The sequence below is a fragment of the Peromyscus leucopus genome, chromosome 14, assembly GCF_004664715.2.
Source record: "Peromyscus leucopus breed LL Stock chromosome 14, UCI_PerLeu_2.1, whole genome shotgun sequence".
In the NCBI taxonomy this organism is placed as follows: domain Eukaryota; kingdom Metazoa; phylum Chordata; class Mammalia; order Rodentia; family Cricetidae; genus Peromyscus; species Peromyscus leucopus.
Window position 1 is genome coordinate 58918054 of NC_051075.1, and position 23350 is coordinate 58941403.

General features: G+C 41.3%; 1 protein-coding gene across 1 annotated transcript in view; it reads left to right on the forward strand.

Annotated features, from left to right (window-relative positions):
* Nucleotides 1-23350, forward strand: part of Tshr (thyroid stimulating hormone receptor) — a 130473-nt gene that overhangs the window by 94715 nt on the left and 12408 nt on the right. Inside the window, exons 7-8 of the mRNA XM_028877804.2 lie at nt 2636-2704; nt 12332-12409. Coding sequence (XP_028733637.1) covers nt 2636-2704; nt 12332-12409 — 147 coding nt within the window. The remainder of the gene's footprint in view (nt 1-2635; nt 2705-12331; nt 12410-23350) is intronic.

Genomic DNA, 23350 nt, shown 5'->3' on the forward strand with positions numbered 1-23350 from the left:
TTTTTTTTTTTGTCAGAATGTTAGCTTCCCCTTGTAACACTTTTCCCCAGGACTTCCTTTCCCTTTCCAACCAGAGCAGTCCAGTGCCTCCATTGAGACCCAGTGTTTGAATCCTGGCTGTAGAGGTGGGAATGGCATGAGTTTGTTCATTATCTTTACGGGTGATTTTTTTAAAATTATATTTTTATAAAAGCCTTTTCTTCCTTGAAGGTCAATCAAGCTCAAAATTTTAAATGTACAAGGAAAGTGTCTAACAGCAGAATCCATGCCCATGTCCCCGCTTCTTCCCATCTCTGCTATTTACATTTTTCAGGACCTATGTCTCCATGAAGTTTTATTTAGTCTCTAAAGCACAACTCAAACCAAGAACATTGTGTGTGTGTGTGTAAGCTTATGGATAGACTTTTTTTTCCTTGATCACTCTCCACTCCTATTTTTAGAGCCAGGGTCTCTGGCTGACCCTGAACCTCAGCGGTTCGGCTAGGCTGGCTGCCCACCCAACTTCAAGTATCCACCTGCGTGCACTCCACCCCCAGGACAGGGGTCCCAGGCACATGTTGCTATGCTTGACTTTTTAAGTGGGCTCTAGGAATCCAGATTCATGCTTGCATGGCTGGCATTTTACTGGCTGACCCATCTCTCCCAGCCCATCAAGGACAAATTTGAAGAAAATTTTAAAAAGTGCATCTTTTTTTTTTCACATATTTGCAAAGGAGTTGCAGTTCGGGAAAAGTGGACTTTATCCATTAGCATTTTTCACTCTCTGTGCCTGAGTTCCTGGAAAATGGATTGCAGTGCACACCCATAATTCTTTAGGAACGAGAAGTAAAATCAGTCGTTTAAAAAAAAAAAAAAACACAACAACAACAAAACCATGAGATTATTTCTCAGTTTCCCACAGTTATCTAGAATGAATTCAGATTTTAGAGTTCTCCTTTAACATGGCCATCTTTTAAGCATTCAGCATTATTAGATAGAGTGACTCGGTCTCCCTAGCAACTTGTAATTAGGTATTAGCATCATATTTCTAGAGATAAAACAGCAGGATGGAAGAGGATATGAGAGTCTCAGGATCACCCAGCTTATTAAGTGGCAGACCCAGGCCTGGTTGTAAATTTGGAGTCTCCTCTGTAGTTACTGTTTTATCAAGTCCATAAGTAGTAGATTAAAATTATTATTGAAGCCAGGTGGTGGCACACACCTTTAATCCCAGCACTCAGGAGGCAGAGACAGGCAGATCTCTGTGAGTTCGAGGCCAGCCTGGTGTACAGAGTGAGTTCCAGGACAGGCTCCAAAGCTACACAAAGAAACTTTGTCTCAAAAAAAATAAAATAAAATAAAAAATATTATTGAAATTCTCCCCTGCCTGTTCTGAGGAATTCCTGGGAGCAGTTCCTGACTGTGGCCAATGACTACCAACAATTGTGAGTGCCACATACCTTGGGAGTTCCGAAGACTGGGGTCCCTTCTCTTGCAGAGGTGTGTTCTCGGTAGATGAGAAAACTGCATTTGAGGTCAAGGATCCTGATCCCTAACAAGTTTAGACTAGCAAGTTCTTGGCAAGTCGCTCCCATGTCTCAGTAACTTCACTAGGAAATGAGAGGTAACGTTTCAGGCTGGCTCCTGGAAACTGAGGTAAAAAATTAATAGCATGTTAAAATGTTCAAAAAATTACCAGAAAAGGGCATGACCTATCTACCTTCTTAGAGTCATCTGTGAGGCTCAGTTTAATTCCACCTATAACTATTAAGCATTTGGTTTGTGATAAACTCTGAGACCAAGCATTTTTTTTTTTGCTTTTGTTTTTGTTTTTAGAGAGAGGGGACAAAATAAGACTTTAAATTTAAAAATAACAAGCTATGCATTCAGATGAATGTCTAGTCAGCTGCTCATCTTAAGAAACTGCTGTCCCTCCTCCAGTGCTGACATGAGCTTAACTGTCATCTGAAATTTCCTTCCCTTTAATAGGTCCACATTTTAAAAAATCCCAGGGGCTGGAGAGAGGACTCAGTAGTTAATAGTGCTTGTTGATCTTGCAGAGGACCTGAGTTTGATTCCCAGCACCCACACAGGACAGCTTGCAACTGCTTGTAACTCAGCTCCAGGAGATCCAATGCCCTCTCTAGCCCACACGGACACCTGCACCCACATGCATGTGTGCGCACGCGCACACACACACACACACACAAAAAAAAAAAAAAAAACCCTAAAAACATAATAAAGATAAACTTTTAAAAAAAAAATCCTTTTCAAACCTTTGTTCTTCAGAGTAAGTCAGCTTCTGGGGAAAGGCTGACTCACTGGCTCCTAATTCTGGAGAATGGAGTTTCAAACTTGGAAACATCTTATGCCCCACACAAGACATAGTGTGAGGTTTGTTTTTTTTTTTTTTTTCCCTTCTTGAGGAATGCATATGGATGACGAGTGAAATTTTATGCACATTTCTGATACTAAAGAGACGAAGTCCAATTATTTAAAAAGGAACAACACATATCCCACAGGCCACCTATTTTCTTGATTTATTTATTCAGTTCTGGGGATCTGCTGACTCAGGGCCTTGTATATGCTAGGCGAGTACTCACCATTGAGTTAGATGACCACTGATTTTTCTCTTTCTCTTTTCTCTTGATTTTAGGAAACTATACAACAATGGATTTACTTCGATTCAAGGGCATGCTTTCAATGGAACAAAGCTGGATGCTGTGTAAGTTTAGGGTAACCATGGAAACTGCCACAATTCCCCACATCTCACCCCCAGAAGGACCATCCAGAGAGTCTGAATTCTGTTGAGAGCTATTTTAAGTATCTCAAACTTTGAAAGTAATGCTGAAAGGAACTTCACAAGGGCCATTTGAAGTGGATACTTAATGTTGGCCCCAGTTCTAAATCCCAAAGCTCTCGTTCTCAATAAAATGGAGACGTATGCTATCACCATCAGGTATCTTATATGGGTGTAGGAGTGTGTGTGTGTGTGTGTGTGTGTGTGTGTGTGTGTGTGTGTGTGTGTCCCCGCAAATATTCATCTGATATGATTTGATACATGAAGTTAAAGAGTATTATTGCATCCAAAGTTGTTTTGAAAGAGCTACTCAGTTTGTTTTGACATGCTTTTTCTTTTTTAAAAGATAAATGATACCCAAAACAAAACAACAAAATAAGAAAAACAAAACTTACATTTTATTTGTCTTGCAATACCTTTTCTTTGTTTCTTTTCTTGTTTTGTTTTGTTTTTTCCAGACAGGGGTTCTCTGTATAGTTTTGGTGCCTGTCCTGGAATTCGCTCTGTGGCTGACCTCGAACTCACAGCGATCTGCCTGGCTCTGCCTCCCGAGTGCTGGGATTAAAAGTGTGCGCTGCCACCACCACCCAGCCTGTCTCATTTTGTTTTGAGGCAAGGTCTCACTATGTAACCCTGGCTGTCATGAAACTAGCTATGTAGACAAGGCTGGCTTGAACTTATAGAAATCTGCTTGCATCTGCCGCTCAAGTTCTGCAATTAAAGATATGCATCACTTGACATTGCAATACTTTTTATTTCTTTAGCAGTTATATTTTTTTATTTATTTGTTTTGTTCTTGGTTTTGTTTGAGACATGGTTTCTCTGTATAGCCCTGGCTGTCCTGAAACTAGCTCAGATCAGACTGGAATCAAACTCACAGAGATCCACCTGCCTCTGCCTCCTAAGTGCTGGGATTAAAGTCGTGCACCACCACCACCCAGCTATATTTTTTAATTCCAAGTTATCTAGTATTTTCTCCTCAAATTTAACTGCTCATTTCTTAAAATGATGTGTTACTTACTACTTTGTGTGATTCTATATTCTCCTATTCTTTAAAACATTCCTACATAGTTGATCATTACAAAATCTGAAGGCCTTATGAGTCTAAATGTGTTGTGTACTACGTTGCCTCTCAAATACTATTAGCCATGGAAGCCATCTAAGGATCTTGTGAGATATACATTCTGATTCAGTAGTTGGGCTGGGCTGTGGGATTCTGCATTTCTAACACACTCTCTCTCAATGCTGGTGCTGTAGACCATGGACTACATTTTAGTGAAACTAGTTGTACAGCTATGTGCAGAGGGCCTGGGTGGAAAAGAGCACGCATGGAGATTAAGTGCTTTTGGTTGTTATTTTTGCAAGTTAAGCACTAGATTCTGCAATGACTCCATTTTAAAGCATAAACGGTAACAAGTTTTGATTTCTTATAGTGAGGTAAGATTCCCTACATCCTGTTGAGGTAGAGTCTAGCTCTTGGGTTTGGGGGCTTCCTTCTCGTCTCTGTCAGAAGACGAATCTCATTTGGTTGGTTGTTTGGAAGGACGGGTTTGTTATGGTTTGGTTTCAGTTATCTTTTTAGTATATAATTACCGAGGAAGCTCTGAAAGACCCCACAGGGTACGTAAATTCTCGCCAATACAAGTCATCGACAGAGGTAGAAAGCCCCTCCTTCTGTCTTCACTTGATTGCATTAATCTCACACAGCCCTTCATTGACTTCTCAGCATAGCTACTGCTGTGCCTGCAACGCACAAGACCCTGTGCTAGCCACAAAATAAGCAAACACACGGTGCTTCCTGCTCACAACGAAAATTACATTCTTGTGGAGTCAATACAAGCCCAGCTACACCAAGGATCAAAGTGTATCAGAAGGAAATTTATCCAATCCAAAATCAGCATCAGCCAAAAAATATCCAAGTGCTGAATATCCAAAGATGTTGGCCAGCTACCTTGGAGAAATCAGCATGATTTTTCTCTAAATTTATCCTATGCTTTAAAAAAAAAAAAATCAGCATTTAATATTATGCAAATACCACCAAATATGTTCTTAGAGCCTTCACACTTAGGAAAATGGCTCTACTAATTTAATTTTCCTGTGGAGTATTAGGCTCTCTTAAAAATAATTGTGACTTTAGAAGTACCCAGGGTATAAATACTTCAAAGCATGATAGTATTGTTGTAGATGTTGGGAGCAGAAAGAACTTAGCATTCAGACAACAGAGAACCACATCAGCAAGCTCAGGGGCAGAAATATTTTAAAAATTTCCAACCAGAGAGACTAAAGTTGAGTAAATGGCTCCCAAATGTAGTCTATTGGCTCCACTCTTGCCTAAATCAAAGCTGCCTTTCCAGAATTCTGGGAGACTAAGACTTTCAATAATGGATAATTCATTTAGCAAACATTAAAATTGACCATTGTTGCTTCAAAGTATACCCTATTTGTGTTTGACATCCTGCTCACGTCTACAGAGCTCTGAAAGGAAGGCAGAGACAATGCTTCAGTTGATGAAGTGCATCCCTCATAAGCATGAGGATCTGAGTTCAGATCCCCAGAGCCTGTGTAAAAGCCCAGTGCCACAGAGTGCATCTGGAGTCCCAGCACTGTAGGGTAGGGACTTGTCTGCTGGCCAGACAAGTAGCTGGATTGGTGAGCTCCAAAGTCCAAAGTTAGAGAGTGCCCAATATCAACTCTGGTCTCTAACACACACACACACACACACACACACACACACACACACCACGCACGCACACACGTGCTCGAGCACATGGAAAGGGTCAGGCTGGGGAAATCACTCAGCAGGTAAAGTACTTGCCATGCAAGCACAAGGGACCTGAGTTCAGATCCCCAGAACTCACACAAAACCCAGCATGGTGCCATGCACTGGTAATCCCAGCACTCCTCCTGCCAGACAGGAAGTGAAGACAAGATAGCCCATGTAAGCCTGTGGCTAGCTGGCATACAGAGTGGTGAATAGGAGACCATGTTTCAGAAAGCAGGTGAGGACTGAAACATGAGGTGGTCCTATAACCTCCACATGTGTGTTATAGCACATGCACACCCACGCACATAAATACACACGAATGTATCAGCTTCTGTTGTCGTAGGAAACAGCGAAATCAACACACAAATACATGTATATGGCTGTATTTTCAACAAAACATTGATTGACAAGAACAGGTGTAAGGTGCTGACTGATGGGTCACAGTTTGCAGATCTTCAGTGGAGAGGAAACTATTCGATGAGGAGGATCTTTGTGTCTCTGATAAAGGTTAAAAGAAAAGTGCCAGGATAAAAATACTTCAGGGCTAAAAAGCTCAGATCCAACCATAATAGAATACAAATCTGCATTTCCCAGTCAGTGTTGGGAATCCAAACAGGAACTCTGCTCCATCTGCTTCCCATCTTCTCCAAAGTACCTTATTTTGATTAAGGAAAAATTATTTTTTTTCCTACTTTTCAACGCTCCAGAGAAAAGATATCATGTAAATCCAACATGTATTGAATTGATGGTCATTATCAGGGGCCCCTCAAGAGAAGGACTGCTCCTTAGATGAAGGGAAAATAAGTCATATTTCCATGGTTACTATATGTGGTTTTTAATTAATTAATTTGTGTGTGTGTGTGTGTGTGTGTGTGTGTGTGTGTGTGTGTGTACACCCATGTGTCACTGTGTGCATCTAGCAGTCTGAGAGGATGTTTGAGAATCAGTTCCTGCCTTCCCCATTGTTGAGGCAGGATCTCTCTTACTGTCTCTTTCCCTGCATAGTGTACTTGACACTAGCTGGTCCACAAGCTTCAGGTAGATTCCCCTGTCTCTACCTCTGATCCCACCACAGAAATGCTGCCATTGCAGATATGTGCCACCACTCCAGGCCTTTATTTGGGTCCCAGAGATCAAATTCAGGGAGTCAAGCTTCTATGGGAAATGCTTGAGCCCGGGCCGTCTCTCTAGACCCTCACGCCACGTTTTTAACCCAGCTCAATCTTTACTGTGTTTTCAAACTAAGGAAAACATATCAACCTTCTATAATAATTATCCTAACAGGGTCCAAAGATTGAAATAGCATAATCTCTCTAGAACTGTGTTTACAAAGCTCTAGGTTCTAGTTTAAATAAGTTGTCATCCAAAACAACACTCATCTACTTCATGCCGATGTACTGAAATTATCGGGTCTGACCTCAATTACCCCCATTGTTTTAGTGTAACTGAGTAATGTTATCGCAGCCAAGTTGGACCAATCCCATGCTGAGGACAAACACTGAATCCAGCAGCAATTCTGTCGTTAGTTAGAAGTTTGTGAAAATCATGGCAAGTGGGTGAAAACTCATCACCCTGTGGTTTCACTGACAGCCAAGCACCTTGTCATCACTCGGATGACAGATCAATGAGTATGAGTGCCCTTGCTCAAGAGCAGTTGAGCTGCTCTCAATCATAAGTTAAGTCCCATGTTCTTTCTCTGGACCTCTCTACTCTCTCTTTATCCAGTCTTCCAGAACTGAGTTGCTTCTCATGCAGTGTCTGCTTCTCTGAGAGGAATTTTTCTATGGCTGGATTCTAGGTACTCAGCCTCTATCTAGCAGGAAACATTCGGACCAAAAATAAAATAAAAAAAACTTTGACGTGTTAAGGACTTACCAAGACAGTAATCATTATGAGCAGAGAAGTCAACACAAACAACGTGCTAATTAGCATCACACATGAGCTGATTAGAAGTAATTCAGCACAGCTTGGAGCCACTGGGAAAAGATGACGATAGAGAAGATTATAGGATTAAGAAGGCTGCTATTTCTCATGGCGTAAGTATTTGAACAGCTCGCAGGATTTGCTCCAAGGCTGGCTGTCCCCTCTGCCTCCTACAGTCTTGAATGCTTTCTCACCTGTTACTGTCAATAAACAAGTGCCTTGATCCCTGTAACGAACAAGATTTCCACAAAGCAATCCAGTTTCCATTTAGACTAATGTAAGAGCTAGGCTGTGGATCCCTATCATTTTTCTAACAAGAGCCATCCCCACAGAAGTACTCCCATGTGAATGTCACAACATACCCAGGTGCCAATCCCGCTTTCCACTAAAGTAATTATGTAGGAATGAGATGAAATTCTATCTTGGAACTGAAATGGATCCTTGAACTCCTCAGAGAACGAACCCCAGGAACCATGGCAAATTTACCCAGTACATCATACTCCTCTCTTTGACACTGATCACTTCTGTGGCTGAATAGAAACTGTCCTACCTGTGAGTTACCCAGAAATAGGGCTTTCATTTCTTGTCAAAGAAGTCTTTACTGAATGGCCCCTGTGTGTCAAGAATAAATCCAGGGGCGGGAAAGATGGCTCAGTGCTTAAGAGCACCAACTGCTCTTGCAGAAGACGCAGGTTCAATTCCCAGCATCTACACAGATGCTCACAGCTATCTGTAATGCCAGTTCCAGAGGACCTGAACCCCTCTTTTGACTTCTGCAGGCACTCCATGAACATGATATGCAGACACACATGCAGGGAAAACATTCAAACACATAAAATAAAAATAAAATAAGTTTCAAAAAAGAAAGTTTTAAAAAGTGAGTCCAAGCTGGGCAATGGTGGTACACAACTTTAATCCCAGCACTCAGGAGACAGACAGAGGGATCTCCGAGTTCAAGGCCAGCCTGGTCTACATAGCAAGTTCCAAGACAGCCAGAGCTGCAGAGAAACCTCTCTTGAAAAGCAAAAACAAAAACAAAAAAAAACCAGTAAATCCAAGAAACTGAAAACACACACACACACCGCAATACTGATGCTGTCTATTAGATACTTTCCCCAACTCATCGCTATCTTCATTTTCCCAACCCCACTTTTCAGATTCTCAATTATTGAACTACGGAAACTTTGACAACTCTTCTCAAATTGAAATATGGAAAATTTGACAACTCTTTTCTAGGAAAACCTTAATTTCTTCACCAGGTTCAAAGAGGCAGAATCCATGCAAATAATAAAGCGTCCTTACACAGGCACAGTCCACAACATCTGTTTTACTTTAGAAGGAACTATTAAGGCTTTTCTAAAAGCCCTTCCCAGTATTCACATTAGCAACCCTAACTTTTAGGAAATCTCTCATTTCGACACTTCTGACAAGTCCTCCTAAACTTTTGAACCTTCTTGGAGTTCGTCTCCTATTATCAACCACACACAAAATAGTCATTTGTCTAGAATAGGTTTCCATCTGGCTTACCAAGATCTGTGACTGATTTATCCAAGTCAGTGTACACAGCACAGACTTGGGATAAGTTGGGATCAAGGAACCAGTTGAAGGAGACTGACATTCCCAGACACTGGCATGTGGCTAATGAGGTGAATAGAAGGCCGTCCTTCCTGGATGTGAAAGCTTCTGGGCCTGTAATTCCCTCCCCCCTCCCCCCTTAGCTTCTCGGGGGAGCTGGAAGGAGAAATCAGAACCCTAGATTCAAAGCTAAAAGAGGCAGCCCTGAAAAACCAGAGACTCTCAAGGTATGGGAGTCAGAGGCTCATGAGCCCAAACTTAGTCCTAGTGAGACCCTGTCTCGAAAACACCAACAGACTGAGCAGGGAAGAGTGGCAGGTTCATTTTTAAACCCCTTATCATCTTCAGAGGTTAAGTAGCCAAACGACCACACTGTCCTTCTAGAACGGGGCCTTCCGTCAGGCTGGTTCACCTCCGTTCACATTGGCTGTACCTCTCGCTACATTCTTTCTCCCGTTCTGGACTCTGGCTGCCTTCCCCAGTTTGAAGCTTTCTGCAACATTTCTGGTAAAGTGCGCTGCTTATCACCCAGTCTGCTCGTCCTCAGGGGTGTATTAAGTATCAGCTGAAAACACTACAAAATTGGACAAGTGATAATTTAGTTTTTAACAATAATTTCTGATGATTAAAGCAAGTCGGTTTTTGCCCTTGATGAAGAGGGGGAAAGAGAGGAGTTCAGCAGAGATTACTTGATTTGGGGCAGCCCGGGAACAACCTAGAGTCTGTAACTATATTGGCCCAAAACTATAGAAAGAGTTACAAGCCAGCATGGCCACTGTTCCCATCAGAGTTGTTATATTACAAAATTGTGCTCATCAAGAGCCTCTCTCTGGTTGTTTTTTTTTTTTTTCTTTTTTCCCCAAGGTGGGTCTTATCCAATCCAGCTACTACCAAACAAAAGATCTTCATAAGCATAATGGGTTTATGATGGAATCAAACTGTGAACATGAGGGTGTTGTGATCCAAGGCTTATATGACATTAACCCACTGGGAACACGTAACGATGTTTCGGCAGCTTACTCAGGTGTCTGAACCTATAGAAGACTGGTCTTTTCTATGTGAGGCTTCATAACAACCTTGGTATAGACGGTATCTGGGATGCCCCCAAGTCCCATGTATTAAAGTCTTGGTGTTCTCAACTTGGTGTTAGTGGGAAATAGTAGAACTTTTAAGAAGATTAGTGAGGGGAAGTTGGGTCATTGGGGACATTCCTTTGAAGGGGATATGGTACCAGGCCCTTCTTTTTCCTGTTATTGGCTTCTCAGCCACCATGAGAAAAGCAGCTTCCTCTGCTTCATGCTCCTATGATGGTGAGCCATGGTACCACAGACCCCAAAAGAATGCAATCAACTCGTCTCCATGACTATGAACAGACGTAATCCATTTCTCTTTTTGTACTGATTGTATCCATCATTTTGTTATAACACAGAGCTACTAAACACACTCCAGAAACTGTGTACTCAGCCACTATTTAAAGAGGCCATGTGAGGGCCGTTCTTTGTAAATGAGCTGCCATCAGGAAGGCCGATTTCCCCAAAGCCACCACATCATATGCTAAGTCTTCTTTTAGTCTTCATTATTTTTTTTTCTTTAAACAATCCTATGTGTCACCCTCAAAGTTTGAAAGTATCAGTGTCACTATCTTGAAGGAAAGATATATTTATTTGTTTGTTTGTTTGTTTGCTCATTCCCAATTCCCACCCAGGAAGTACTTAGGGAGCCCTGAAGTTAGCAGTGGGTACACAGCAGGAAATAAGGCACAGAACTTCCATTCTTGTTGAAATAACATAACATTCCAGTAAGAAAATAAACTAGGTAATTACGGATTCTGGTAATGTCAGGCGGAAATAGAGAGTAGAGGGCAACGTAGTACAGCTTTAGATGAATAGTCCCTGACCTCTATTTTAAAAAATAATTGAAAGGGCTCTAAACCGTATTCACATGTGTAAGACCTCATGTCATTGCTTGTAATCCTAGTACTTGTTCGTTAAATCTCTTAGCCGGCCCAGATCGAGGAGGGTGATAAAACTCTTCAGCACTGGTGGTAGATTGTTCTATTCCTACCCACGCGGCTCCGGCAAAGACACACCCGAATCCAATTAACTCGAGGGACCTTTCTTGATGAAAGCTCTAGAGAAAGGATTCTGACTGAAAGTCTTCAATTACTCTACTATTATTAGCCAGCATCCTTAAGCACGTGCCATCCTGTAGAGCAAAGCCCACTGGTAAAATAGAGGAAGGATTATCTATAATTAAGTAGATTTCCCCAAGCGTCTCCACTGTGCTTAGTTCGCATCAAACCATGGTCACTCACTAGTGTAAATTGCCTACACTATGCTGTGAGTTAATGTAAATGCTTAAACTGGGGTCATTTATAACAAAGACAGATATACTTCATTTTATTTTAGATAATTTTACTCTCTAAAAAAAAAAAAACCCTATCAGGGGAGAGAAGGGCCAATTTCAAAATCCTTGGGTGCTTTTGTACATTTGGAGGAAATTTTATTTCAAAAGCACTTTGTGACTTAAATTGCCTAAGAAATATTATCCAATCAAATGACCAATGTGTTGGAAAAAGGGAAAGATCAACATACCCATCACTTTTCACAAAAGGTATATGCTGTAATCTTATTGACATAAATATCCCTACACCAAAACTAGTGCTGTTGGATAAAATGCATGCCATTCAATTAAATCTGAATTTCAGATAAACAGCAGATAAGTTGCATGGGAAATATTTACGCTTGAAAATTATTGAGTGCTTATCTGTAATTTGAATTAAACTGACATCGTGTATTTTAACTTACTAAATCTGGCCACTCTGCTCCAAAAAAAGAACTGAGTCTCTGGCCATCCCTACCACCACCCCCACCCTTACCATCCTCATCCCACCTCTTAGTTAAGTTCCAGCTTCAAAGACATGGGAATAATGATCAATTTTGAAAAGCAAAATTTGAGCCAAAGTAGAAGAAAAATGATTGCCAAGAAATAGGCAATTTGGGCAACTTTGATAAAATGTAGAGATGCAAACTAGACCCTAAACATCATTAATTTTCAAAGATTCCTGCCACAATGAAACCTGGCATTCTGGTCACCTAGAATGGTGCTTAAGTCAGAAGAATGAAAAGTGTCTTCAAAATTAATATGACCTTGGTTACATTTTATTTTAGTACTTATCCTAATGGTATGTGATGGCTTAAGTTTGGCTAATTCATATTCTCTCTCTCTCTCTCTCTCTCTCTCTCTCTCTCTCTCTCTCTCTCTCTCTCTCTCTCTCTCATTCTGTCTAGTTACCTAAACAAGAATAAATTCCTGACAGCTATAGACAAAGATGCCTTTGGAGGAGTACACAGTGGACCAACCTTGCTGTGAGTAAGACAAATGAATGGCTAGTCGCTTTTTATTGTTTTTCTCTTTTACTTTTCTGGAATGAAGGAGGTGTGAAGAGAGGTGATTCCAACTGTCTTAGAATTTCTATTGCTGTGAAGAGACACTATGACCACAGCAACTATTATAAAGGAAAACAGTTCGTTGAGGGCTGAAGTAAAGTTCAGAGATTTAGTCCATTGACATCATGGAGGGAAGCATGGAGGAGTACAGGCAGACATGGTGTTGAAGAAGTAGATGAGAGTTTTATATCTGGATCTGAAGGCTGCAAGGAGAGAGAGAAAGAGAGAGAGAGAGAGAGAGAGAGAGAGAGAGAGAGAGAGAGAGAGAGAGAGAGAGAGACTGGGCCTGGCTTGAGTATCTGAAAACCTCAAAACCCAACCCCCCAGTGACAAGCCCACACCTACTTCAACAAGCCCATGCCTCCTAATAGTGCCACTCCTTATGAGCTGGGGCAGGGGATTTTCAATCAGACCACCACACCAACATTCAAGACAAGAGAAAGCTGTTGCATTGGGTAAATGCTTCTGCCACTATTCCCCACTTGCCTAGAAGAAGTCTTTGAGACTCAGAAGCCCCCAAGTCCCAGGATTCCATCTGCCAACCTGGTCAGGCAACTTATAGGGGTTCTCTTTGTGGACCGGTGCTGTTTACAAAATCCTAAGATATGAGATTTACAAGTAAGTCTTTACAGAGAAATTGTACCTGAAGGCAACCATCTGATGCCAGCCCAGAGGAGAAAAATATAAAGTATAGCCTGATTCCTGCCTGAAAACTTCTAGGGAAGATGGGATGTGTTTCTTTTCTTCAATAGTTGGACAATGCACCTATTTGTGCAACTGTTCTAACTACACCTCCCACATGCAGTTGGTGATCATGTCCTGTCAAGTCTACTTCCCTCAGGCTTCTTTATTAATGTCCCCTTCTTCATTCCCTTGGTTTAAGATCTCATCACTGACCATCTAATTAGTCCTTAGTGGAGTGAAACACACAGTCCCCTAAAGATGCACAAGGCAATCCTTTGGAAGCAAGAGGAAAGTATTTATTTCTAAAATTAGAAAACAATTAATTGTATTAACATGTATACAGATGACTATGGAAACTGATAGACAATAGGTGTATCCCAAGAGGAGAGTGGATGGTTGGCAGTCCTGAGCACCTTATACCTCCAATCTTTCACCTCCTACAATTTATTTCACCTTGGGAATGAATGCACCCAGTTAAGTAGGTAAGTGGCCCAGTTTTCTTAAGGTCTTCTGTACGCTATGGGAGTTTCTCCTGACTCACAGTGAAGTATAGACAGAAGAATGTGCTAGAGAGAACAACTGCAATTATGAACCCACAGTGGGTGTGGTTGTCTGCACTAAGTCTGTACCACAGTGACCCATCAACCGTCGGGCTGGATGAGGGAGGGGCTCAGGGGCTCAGCCCTCCCAGCTGAACATGGGTTAGGGGTAAAATCCTGAGGACAGAGAGTTACTTCCTTCAATTTTCTATGCACCAGCTAGCCCACTATATTCCAATGGATACCTCCAAACTAGTGACCATGTAGACAGCCCTAGTTAAGCACAGTTTGTCACAAAATGAATAAAACAGACATAAATCTGAAAAAGAGAGATGTAAGGAAAGGGGGAGGTTGGTGGGGATGGGGGGGATGAGAATAAGTAGAATGCATTATGCACATGTATGACGTTGTCTTGGAATAAGCTTAATTAATGAAAAATAAAATCAAATTAGGAGCAATGCTGTCTAGTTTGGGAGGTGTTTTATAGAACTTTGGAGCACACAGGAAATTGAACAAGAGGTCCATTCAAACCAAGATATGTAAATAAGAAAGAGGCAAAGACAGAAGCAGCTCATTACAGCACAAAAAAGCTATAGTTGAAGAACAGTGAAATCCCAATCACAGAGTAACAACCCAAATCCTAGATATGGCTTTGATTAAATAGGTCCTGAAACTACTAGGCACGTTAAGTTATATGAGCTCAATGGGGAGTGTGTGTGGGTGAAGGGTCATTTAAAAGTGTTACATTCATGTTCTAGAGAAGAAAACCAGCCAACAAAATCCAAAACAAGTACATGGAGAAATGTAGACAGTTACAGAAGGAATAGCCATAGTTGAAAGTGATTGACTTAGAGGCCTTAGAAAGTGGACCAAAGATATGGATTAGAGAGAATCTGATATTTGGGTGACAAAGCTTGTAGTGTTTTCATTTACTGCTTAGAAAATGGGGGCACTGGAGAGATTGCTCTGGAGTTAAGAGTGCTTGCTGCACAAACATGGGAACCAGGGTTCAGACCACACCCTTATCTAACTACTATAAGCAAGGGCACAGTAAGGGAATCACCAAGATGTCTGTCCATGATTTGGTGGAAAGGTTTCTATTGTAGGTACGAGAGAGAGAACATCCAGGGGCATCTGCAAGAGTCCAGAGCAGAGAGGAAAAGAAGCAGATTGGACAATACCAAACCTATCTGTGAGAGAAGTGAGAATAGCAGAAGAGAGAGAGAGAGAGAGAGAGAGAGAGAGAGAGAGAGAGAGAGAGAGAGAGGATGGAGGGATCCTTATCATTTAAAAAAGAGCAGGAAGTGAGCTGTAATCTAGAAAAGATAGTTTGGTGGAGGAGGTGAGGGGGAGGTGAGAAGGGCCAGGAGGCCAGCAGGGCCTTTAAGATGTACAAGTGAATACAGACTGGTAGAGTATGGACCTTAGCATTGGCTTTGGTCTATGTCAATAGGGAGCAAGATGCCTAATCTGCCAGAGGAAGGAGAGATAGGCAAATGGCTCTTTCTTGAAGACAGAAACCTATTTCAGGGTTCCTGAGGAATGCTGAAAGTATCCACCAGCAATCCTATAGTCTGCTGTGAGCTGAGCCAAGACTGTCATTTCTAGATGTGTGCACTGCCCTTTGGAGTTTGAGACCCAACAATAACAATCCAGATATGATTCCATACAGACCTATAAACCAGCACTGAGGGAGGTAAAGACAAGAGCATCACTGCGCCCTACTGGTTTTCAGTGTAGGAGTTAAAAATAAAAAAAGCTGGGAGCTCCAGATCCTGAGAGAGACCCTGCTTCAAAAGAACAAGGCAGAGTGAAAGAGGAAGACACATGAAGCCATCTTCTACTCTCTTGGCATACAGAGCTACATGTACCCATACATACCACACATAGATATACACATGTATACCCACATAAACCATACTTACACAAATACATACCCACATTATACATACACAAAATTAAAAATAAATTAGGGGAAGAGAGATGACTCAGCAGTTAAGAGCACCTGTTGCTAGGACCTAAGTTCAATTCACAAGCACCCATCTGGTGGTTCAAAACAACTTGTAACTCCACTTCCAGGAGATCTGACACTCTCTTGTAACTTCTGAGGGTACCAGGCACACACATGTTGCACATACATAGGTTCAGGCAAAACCCCTATACACATAAAACAAAATAAATAATTTTAATTTTTTTAATTAAAGAAATAGTACTAAATGAAAAAATGGAATAAAAGGAGAAGCATTGTTGTGGAATAATCTTTCTGTGCACTGTGAAGAGTTGTCACTCGGATTGGTTTAATAAAAAGCTGAATGGCCAATAGATAGGCAGGATTTGGGGGGCAGAGAGGATTCTGGGGAAAAGGGTGGAAATGTGAAGAGTGCCCAGCCAAACAGAGAGGAAGCAGCATGGGCAGTACAGAGTAGAGGTAATAAAGCCAGGTGACAAAAAGTAGATTGATAGAAATGGGTTAATATATGTTAAGAGATAGTTAGAAACTATTGGCCGAGCTTTCATTAATTAATAATAAGTCTCCGTGTTGTGATTTGGGAGCTGGCAGGCAGGATAGAGAAAGACTAGCTGCAAAGTATGGAGAAGATTTTTATTATAGATAAAAGGGAGAAATCAGGCAGAGGGAAGAATCCAAGCTGAACATGGCCAGAAGACTAAACTGGACCATGAGAGGAAAGAGGGGAAGGGAGAGCAGGGGAGAAGCCACCAACCAAAAGAGATGGCCTGGGCCAAGAGAGCAGAGCATCCAAAATGGCTGAGTTATTTAGAGATCGAGGTTAAGGGAGAGGTTTAGGGTAGGGGGCAGAGTGTAAGGAGTTCGAGGAGGCACAGATACTGAGTAGTGCTGAGAGAGCTGGGAGGAGCCCCAGGTACCAAGTGAGACTTGTCCTGAGTCTGAGACCTAACAAATACCATGCATTATATTAACAAAAATTTTAATTGAACCAAATAAAATGTAAGAAGAAAGTTAATGAAATTGTCAGGATGTGAAGGTTGAGTAATAGCAAAAAACGAGAAACGAACAACATCATCCTCAAATACCAATCACGGATGTTCTCTTCAAATTGTGTATGCGTGACCTGGAACATCTCTTCAGACCTGCATCAAAACCTTCACTTTCTTTCCTACAATCACCCCCTAACTAGATGTGAAGGTCCTTTTCCCACAGGGAAAGATTATGCTTCATGGTTTTGTAATGCCCTCACCAAAGCAGGAATTAGCAAATATCCAATGGATATCAGATGCATTGTGTCAAATAGTCATGCCTTGGTTGCCATTTGGTATACACACCGAACTTGAAAAATCCAAAGTGATAGGAATTCACAACACGCCCCCATGGTTGGGCATGGTTGCTCATGCTCTGCGGACCTAGACACTTCCACCTAGCCATTTCTGGGTCAAAACATCTCGCGTGACCAGGACCCCATGGCTTTGCATGGTTGCATAAAGCGCGCAGCGCAACCATCTGATCTACGCGCATGCGTGGAATAGCCACATGGGCCCGTGTGCGCAGGCGCGGCCTAGCCTTCATAAGCCGGCGCCATGTTTCCAACTCCATCTTTACTCACGTGTGTTTTCTGTAGGCCTGCGCACATCTGTGTCTCTCCCTTATCTTAATAAAACTCTTATTAGTGGATTCTGTCGTGTTTTGAGACATTTCCTCGCAGGGTAAGAGCGCCGCTAAATAGCTAACACAAAGTACCATCTAAAGAAAAAGGAATGTGTGTTGTGCATGTTTCTGCCTCATGGGGTATCTTGGTGAAAGAGTGGCCATCCCCCACAGTCAACAAAGAAATCATTAAACCTACCTATGCAACATCTTTTTTTTTTTTTCAAGGTCATGTCTCCAAGACGAATATGATTCTACCAGGCATAATATGAGATACCATCTAGTCTGCAGTCCTTACTATTTTCTTTTTCTAGGAAGGCTTTTTAATTTAGCTTGGGAACTTAATAACATTTTATTGACTGATTTCTGTCACAGAGGTAGTCAATCTCCCTTTCCATTTTTATACTTTCTATTTTTTGAACGCCTTGTTTCCTTCCCACTTTATTTTTGAAAGAGAAGCTCCTTGTGTTTATAATAGCAAAGAAAACAACACGGTGAAATGTAATGCTTTCCATAACAATCAGGGCTCTCCAGATTCTGAATTATGTAACTTGTCTTAACAGCACTCAGCATGCTGATGATAATTACCATAATAGTCCCAATTACTATGATGAGTATCTCTTAAGAAGAGACAATCTTTGTGTTTATATGCTTGAGTTTGTATTACATTTATCAACAAAAATAAGCATTTGTTGCTGTCAGCTGTTTTCAAATTAGTCATTTGAAAAACCCCAGGCATCGCACCGCCAACTTTCTTGGTTTACATTGAGTAAGTTTTTGTTTTCTTTGGCTCTTTATGATCATCCCAAGGTTATACTCTTAGCAGAAATTTTGTGGTGAAGTTCTTCCTAGCATGTCTGAAACCCACAGGTGTGTTAAATGCACAATTTTCTAGATAAGTCCTTTTTTAAAAAATTCTTTTTTATTGAGGTATAATTTATATGCAACAACAAATCATTTTTAATTGTACAGTTTTGTTACTCTACCCTAGGTAAGCCTGGGAACATCTTTATCCCCTAGGACCTTCTTCATGCTACAATCTCTTGTAAACAACCATGTATCTTTCGAATTCTCTAGCGTGAAAATCTAGGAGCAAAATTACCAGGCCACAGGGAAGATATATGTTTAACTTTATTGCATAGACTGCCAAACTGTTTTCTAAAATGGTTATCTCATTTTCTTTTTTAAGATGTATTTATTTTTTATGTGCATTGGTGTTTTACCTGCATGTATGTCTGTGTGAGGGTGCCAGATCTCCTGGAACTGGAGTTACAGATAGTTGTGAGCTGCCATATGGGTTCTGAGACTTGAACTCCAGTCCTCTGGATGAACAGCCAGTGCTCTTAACTGCAGAGTCATCTCTCCAGCCCTGGTTGTTCATCTCATTTTCTATTCCCCATCAATAAGAGACGAGAGCCTCATCCCAGCCACCCTTTTTGTTTTTTCATTCTAACCAATCATGTGTTTGTGTGAAGATATGTGTGTGTACTGATGGAGACTGAGCACAGGGCCTGCATACACTAGACAGTCTACCACTGAGCTATATCTCAAACCCTTAATTTTTTGAGACAGAGTTTCACTGGGTAGCTTAGGCTGGCCTCAAATTCAAGCTCCTGCTGCCGGCTCCCAAATGCTGAGGTTTCAGAGATGTACCACCACACCTAGCATTACTGTCCATTTGTTTGGGTCTAGTCATTACAGTGTGTATAAATGGTATCTTATTGTGAGCCAGTTTGTGTTTCCCTGATATTAATGACGTTGATAATCTTTTAACGTACTTGCTAGCATTTGCATATTTTCTTTTCAAACGTGTCTGTTCAAATCTTGTGTCCATTTTTCTATTGGGTCTTTTGTAAAAACGGTGGGAGAGAGGTCTTGGTGGGTGGAACCAGGGTGCCCCACGGCTGGAGAGGGAGACACACCATGCAGACAGAGTGGCTGGCAGCCAATGTCACTTACACCATGCAGACATAGCACCCACGTGGAAAGTTTTATTAAGGGGAAAGAAAGAGAAAATAGGCAGGGTCTGAGGAGAGGAGGAGAAGAAGAGAAAGAGAAAGGGAAAGAGAAAGAAAGGGAAGGGAGGAGGTGCGTACTACCTCATGGTGAGAGAGGAAGGAAGAGAGAGAAGGGGCAGGGTTTTCTCTTAAAGAGGACACTATGTAAGACATTCTGGCACTGGGCGGGCCAGAGGTAGGTCTGAATGCTAACAGGGCCCTCTGTCTTTTATTGACTTGTGATCCTGGGTAACATTTGGTCCTAAGAGAAGTCAGTTTTAGTTCTAACCACCGTCCCTCCGCCATCACTAGTTTATACTCTATTGTTTTCTTCCTTTCCTGAGGACGACTGGCTGGCCTAAGACTAGGTGGGGGTAGATGTTCATTCACTCACTTGTGTCTTGGGCATTTTGTTGAATGAAGAGATGAGACCTCCTCTTTTAGACAGGTTAAAACAAAATTTAAGAGACATGTAAATAAGTGACTATGACATAAATTTAACGTCAGAAGAACCATAAAGAGATACTTAGAAAATCAAGATACTAGCTCTGGTTAGTGTGATTTAGCTAGGTTCAAAACATAGCGTTTAAAAGATCCATTGAGATCATTTTGTGGAGAACCTGATAGGATGAGGAAGAAGGGCTGACTGTAGGGTTGCTGTGAAAACATTAGTAGTAGCCAAAGAACTCCTTACAGAGGGAGGCCCTCTTCAACTAACCCACATGCCTTCTTTACTTTGCCTCTAACCCTGGCTTTATTAGTCCTAGGTACTTGGTTTGGCTCTTCTGGATCTCCTAGCTTCTTATAAGGACTTGTGCCTCCCTCAAAGAAGAGAATCTAGTTCTGAAAACCATATCAGCTTGGACCCTAGCTTTCTTCTGGGCTACTCAAAGAACTCCTTGTAGCCATTGTCTTGGAAAGGGGAACCACCTAAGGATTCAAATTTAGAAGATTTTGATCTGACCAGTCGCTCTGCTTACTGACTTTGAAAGCATTGCAAACCCAAGACAAACAGATCTGTTGCAGCACCAGCTCAGGAGCCAGGTTGCTAAGGAAACAGCTCAAGTACCTCATGCCTCTTAAGACACAGCCCTACCTTCATGGTCCCAGCAAAGGCATTGAAAGAGGTTCACAGAAGTCTTTTCAGAGCAAATATAGACAGTCATCCCTCCAGCACTGCGTGTATTGACTTCTAAGCAAGGGCAGCTTCAATCCTAGGAATCTTCAGATCAAAGGAGCGGTACCAGAAACTTAAGTTTTCTCCAAATCATGTATTAATGAGACCTCTTACTACTGTAGCTACAGACATGGGGAAAAATTTAATACTTAAAAATCACAGCAGTGTCTAATGCTTTTTAACAACTCTTGAGATATCATTCTCAGAGCGGACACTAGCTAGTGGGCTTCCTTTTGGAAGGAGAGCGGTGACGGGGTTAGTGTGAAGATCCTTAGAGTCAGACAAATATTGTTTTTCTTCAATCAACTAAAAATACAACCAGTTATTATCCTTCAAAGGGGGGTTTTGTTTTCTTGTTTGTTTTTATTTTAAATAAAGGAAAAAAATCACTAAAATCATGAGAACCACTGCCCCCAATCTAGAGATTCATTCAGAATAAATGCTTTCATATATGCCAAATGCCAGTAGAATAATGTTTCATCTCTGAGAAAATAATTCAAAAAATCCATAAGCTCTCTTGTAGCACACAATTGCCACAGCTAATTGTTCAGGTAAAGGGTGGCTTTGTGTTTGTCTTTTAGCAGGATAAAAGAACAATAGAACGTAAGAAGTTTGCTGAATGAACCTCAGGAAAATAACACTGGCAAAATATCCTGAATGTCAAAATGTCATGTAAATTCATGGTTTTTTAACTAGTCAACATTTGTTAGCCAAGATCCCTCCACAGTGATGAGCCTGACAAGTGAACAGTACAGTATGTCTTTCCTTTCCCTGGTTCACATCTTTATAAAGAAATCTACTTTTTGTGAATGCCTATAAGACTCTGACAACCATGTTCACACAAATTTTATCTTGTATTTTCAATTTCAAAAACTTATGGCCTTTCTATCACCATTCATCTCATGTTTTGATGGTTTTATTAATATTGATTCAAGTATTTATGGTTAAAAGAAAGGAGGATGTATAAGACTTTGTAGTAAAGGTAAAAAAAAAATCAAGTGTGCTACATTCTGCAACAACTTTTACTCATGATGCTCTAATTAACTAGACACTACTGGCAGCTGGCTAGCTGATGGGAAAGGTTGGTCTATCTGGGAGTCTTTTGTTTTTCAACAAATAAGCCACAAACATAAGTTTACATGGAGATTTTAGTTCATAGACTTATGCACACAATTTGTCCCATGCAAACAGGGGTGAATACCAACTCCTTTGTCTGTCCTACAGTTCTGTTCCCACAGTAGGGGAAGGAAAGAGGAAGCTGTGGGCTTTCATGTGAGCACACTCTGACAGGACACAGAAATCCATCTTGTTAATTCAGTTCTGACTCAGAGTCCCTTTGTTCTCCTCTCCTTGTGGTAGAGCTCTTCTCTTGATTGATTCCAGTTTGTGAGAAATGTTTCATTGTAAGATCCATAATGCAACAGGAAACTCCATGAGATCTCATGACATAAATTATGGTACCTGTAGGCTTTAACTGAATTGTAGTTAAGAAATTACCCTAAGAAAATCCAGGATGAAAAGCGATTCAATTTTAAAAAAATCAGAGTAAATAAGAAAATATACAGCTTCAAGTACATTAAAAGGACCTGAAGTTGTTCAGTTTGGCAATTTTCTTCAGACCAACACTCTTTTCCATCAACACTGTAGATGGGAGACTGTCTGGTTGAGCTCGGCATTTCTTTTCCATCAACACTGTAGACAGGAGACTGTCTGGTTGAGCTCGACATTCGGCATCATTTGTATAAACTGTTGCACAGTTCACATGCTCAGCAGAGTGGTGGCTAAAAGTAAAAGATGGCAGGTTGAGCCTATGCTTTTCTTTTCTCTTCTTCTTTAGAGCCTCCTTTAAAAGATGATAAAAAGAAATTTTAAGATATATAAATCTACAAGGGCAAAGAAGATGAGTAAGAGCATATCCAGGGTCTGGAGAATCTTGAACGGCGGGGGAGAAAGAAAGCAAAATGCAGAGATCTCACAGGGAAAGATAGCCAGAGGCGACTGTCTCCCTCTGCACAGAACCTCTGTAGTACAGGGTTTAGAGGTGATCTGTGTGGCCTGTGTCAAGAGAGAACACGGAACTAAATGAAGGACTGGCTGAATGTGTCTATCTGGTAACATTGACCCTCTGGATTAGATACTTTCCCTATTGCTGAGATAAAATACACTGAGAAGCAACTGAAGGGAAGAAAGGGTTTATTATCTTGGCTCATGGCTCAAGGGCACAGTCCTTCACGACAGGGAAGGCATGGTGGCCAGCTGATCACACTGCATCTGTAGTCAGGAAGCAAACAGAGATGAGTATATGTGCTCAGCTAGCTTTCTCCTTTTATTTAGTCTGGGATCCCATCCCGTGGCATGATAGGTTTTCTCATGTTTAGGGTACGATTTCTCATTTCATTTAACCCAAACTCAATAATGCCTCACAAGCACACATGCCCAGGGGCTCATCTCCTCAGTGGCTTTAGATTCTGTCATGTTGGCAGTCAATACTTACCATCATCCTCCCTAACACACTCGTGCAAAATGCTAGCATCATAATATCTTCTTATGAGGATTTCAGGACTTTAGATGTCAAATCTCCTTTGTGAAGAAGTTAGGAAACACTGAAACAAGAAGGCACCAAAACCTGACATTTTATAAACACAATACTTTCATTAATTCTCTGGCAGTTGACTACACACATACAATATATTTTGAATATATTCATTCCCCACTTCTCCCACTGACTCTTCCCAGAAACACTCCCTGCTCCATGACTCCCTCCAAACTTCAAGTCCTTTTGTTTTTTAAAATAATCCAGTGAGTCCAATTTGTGCTGCCAAAATATTCGTGCATGTGGGC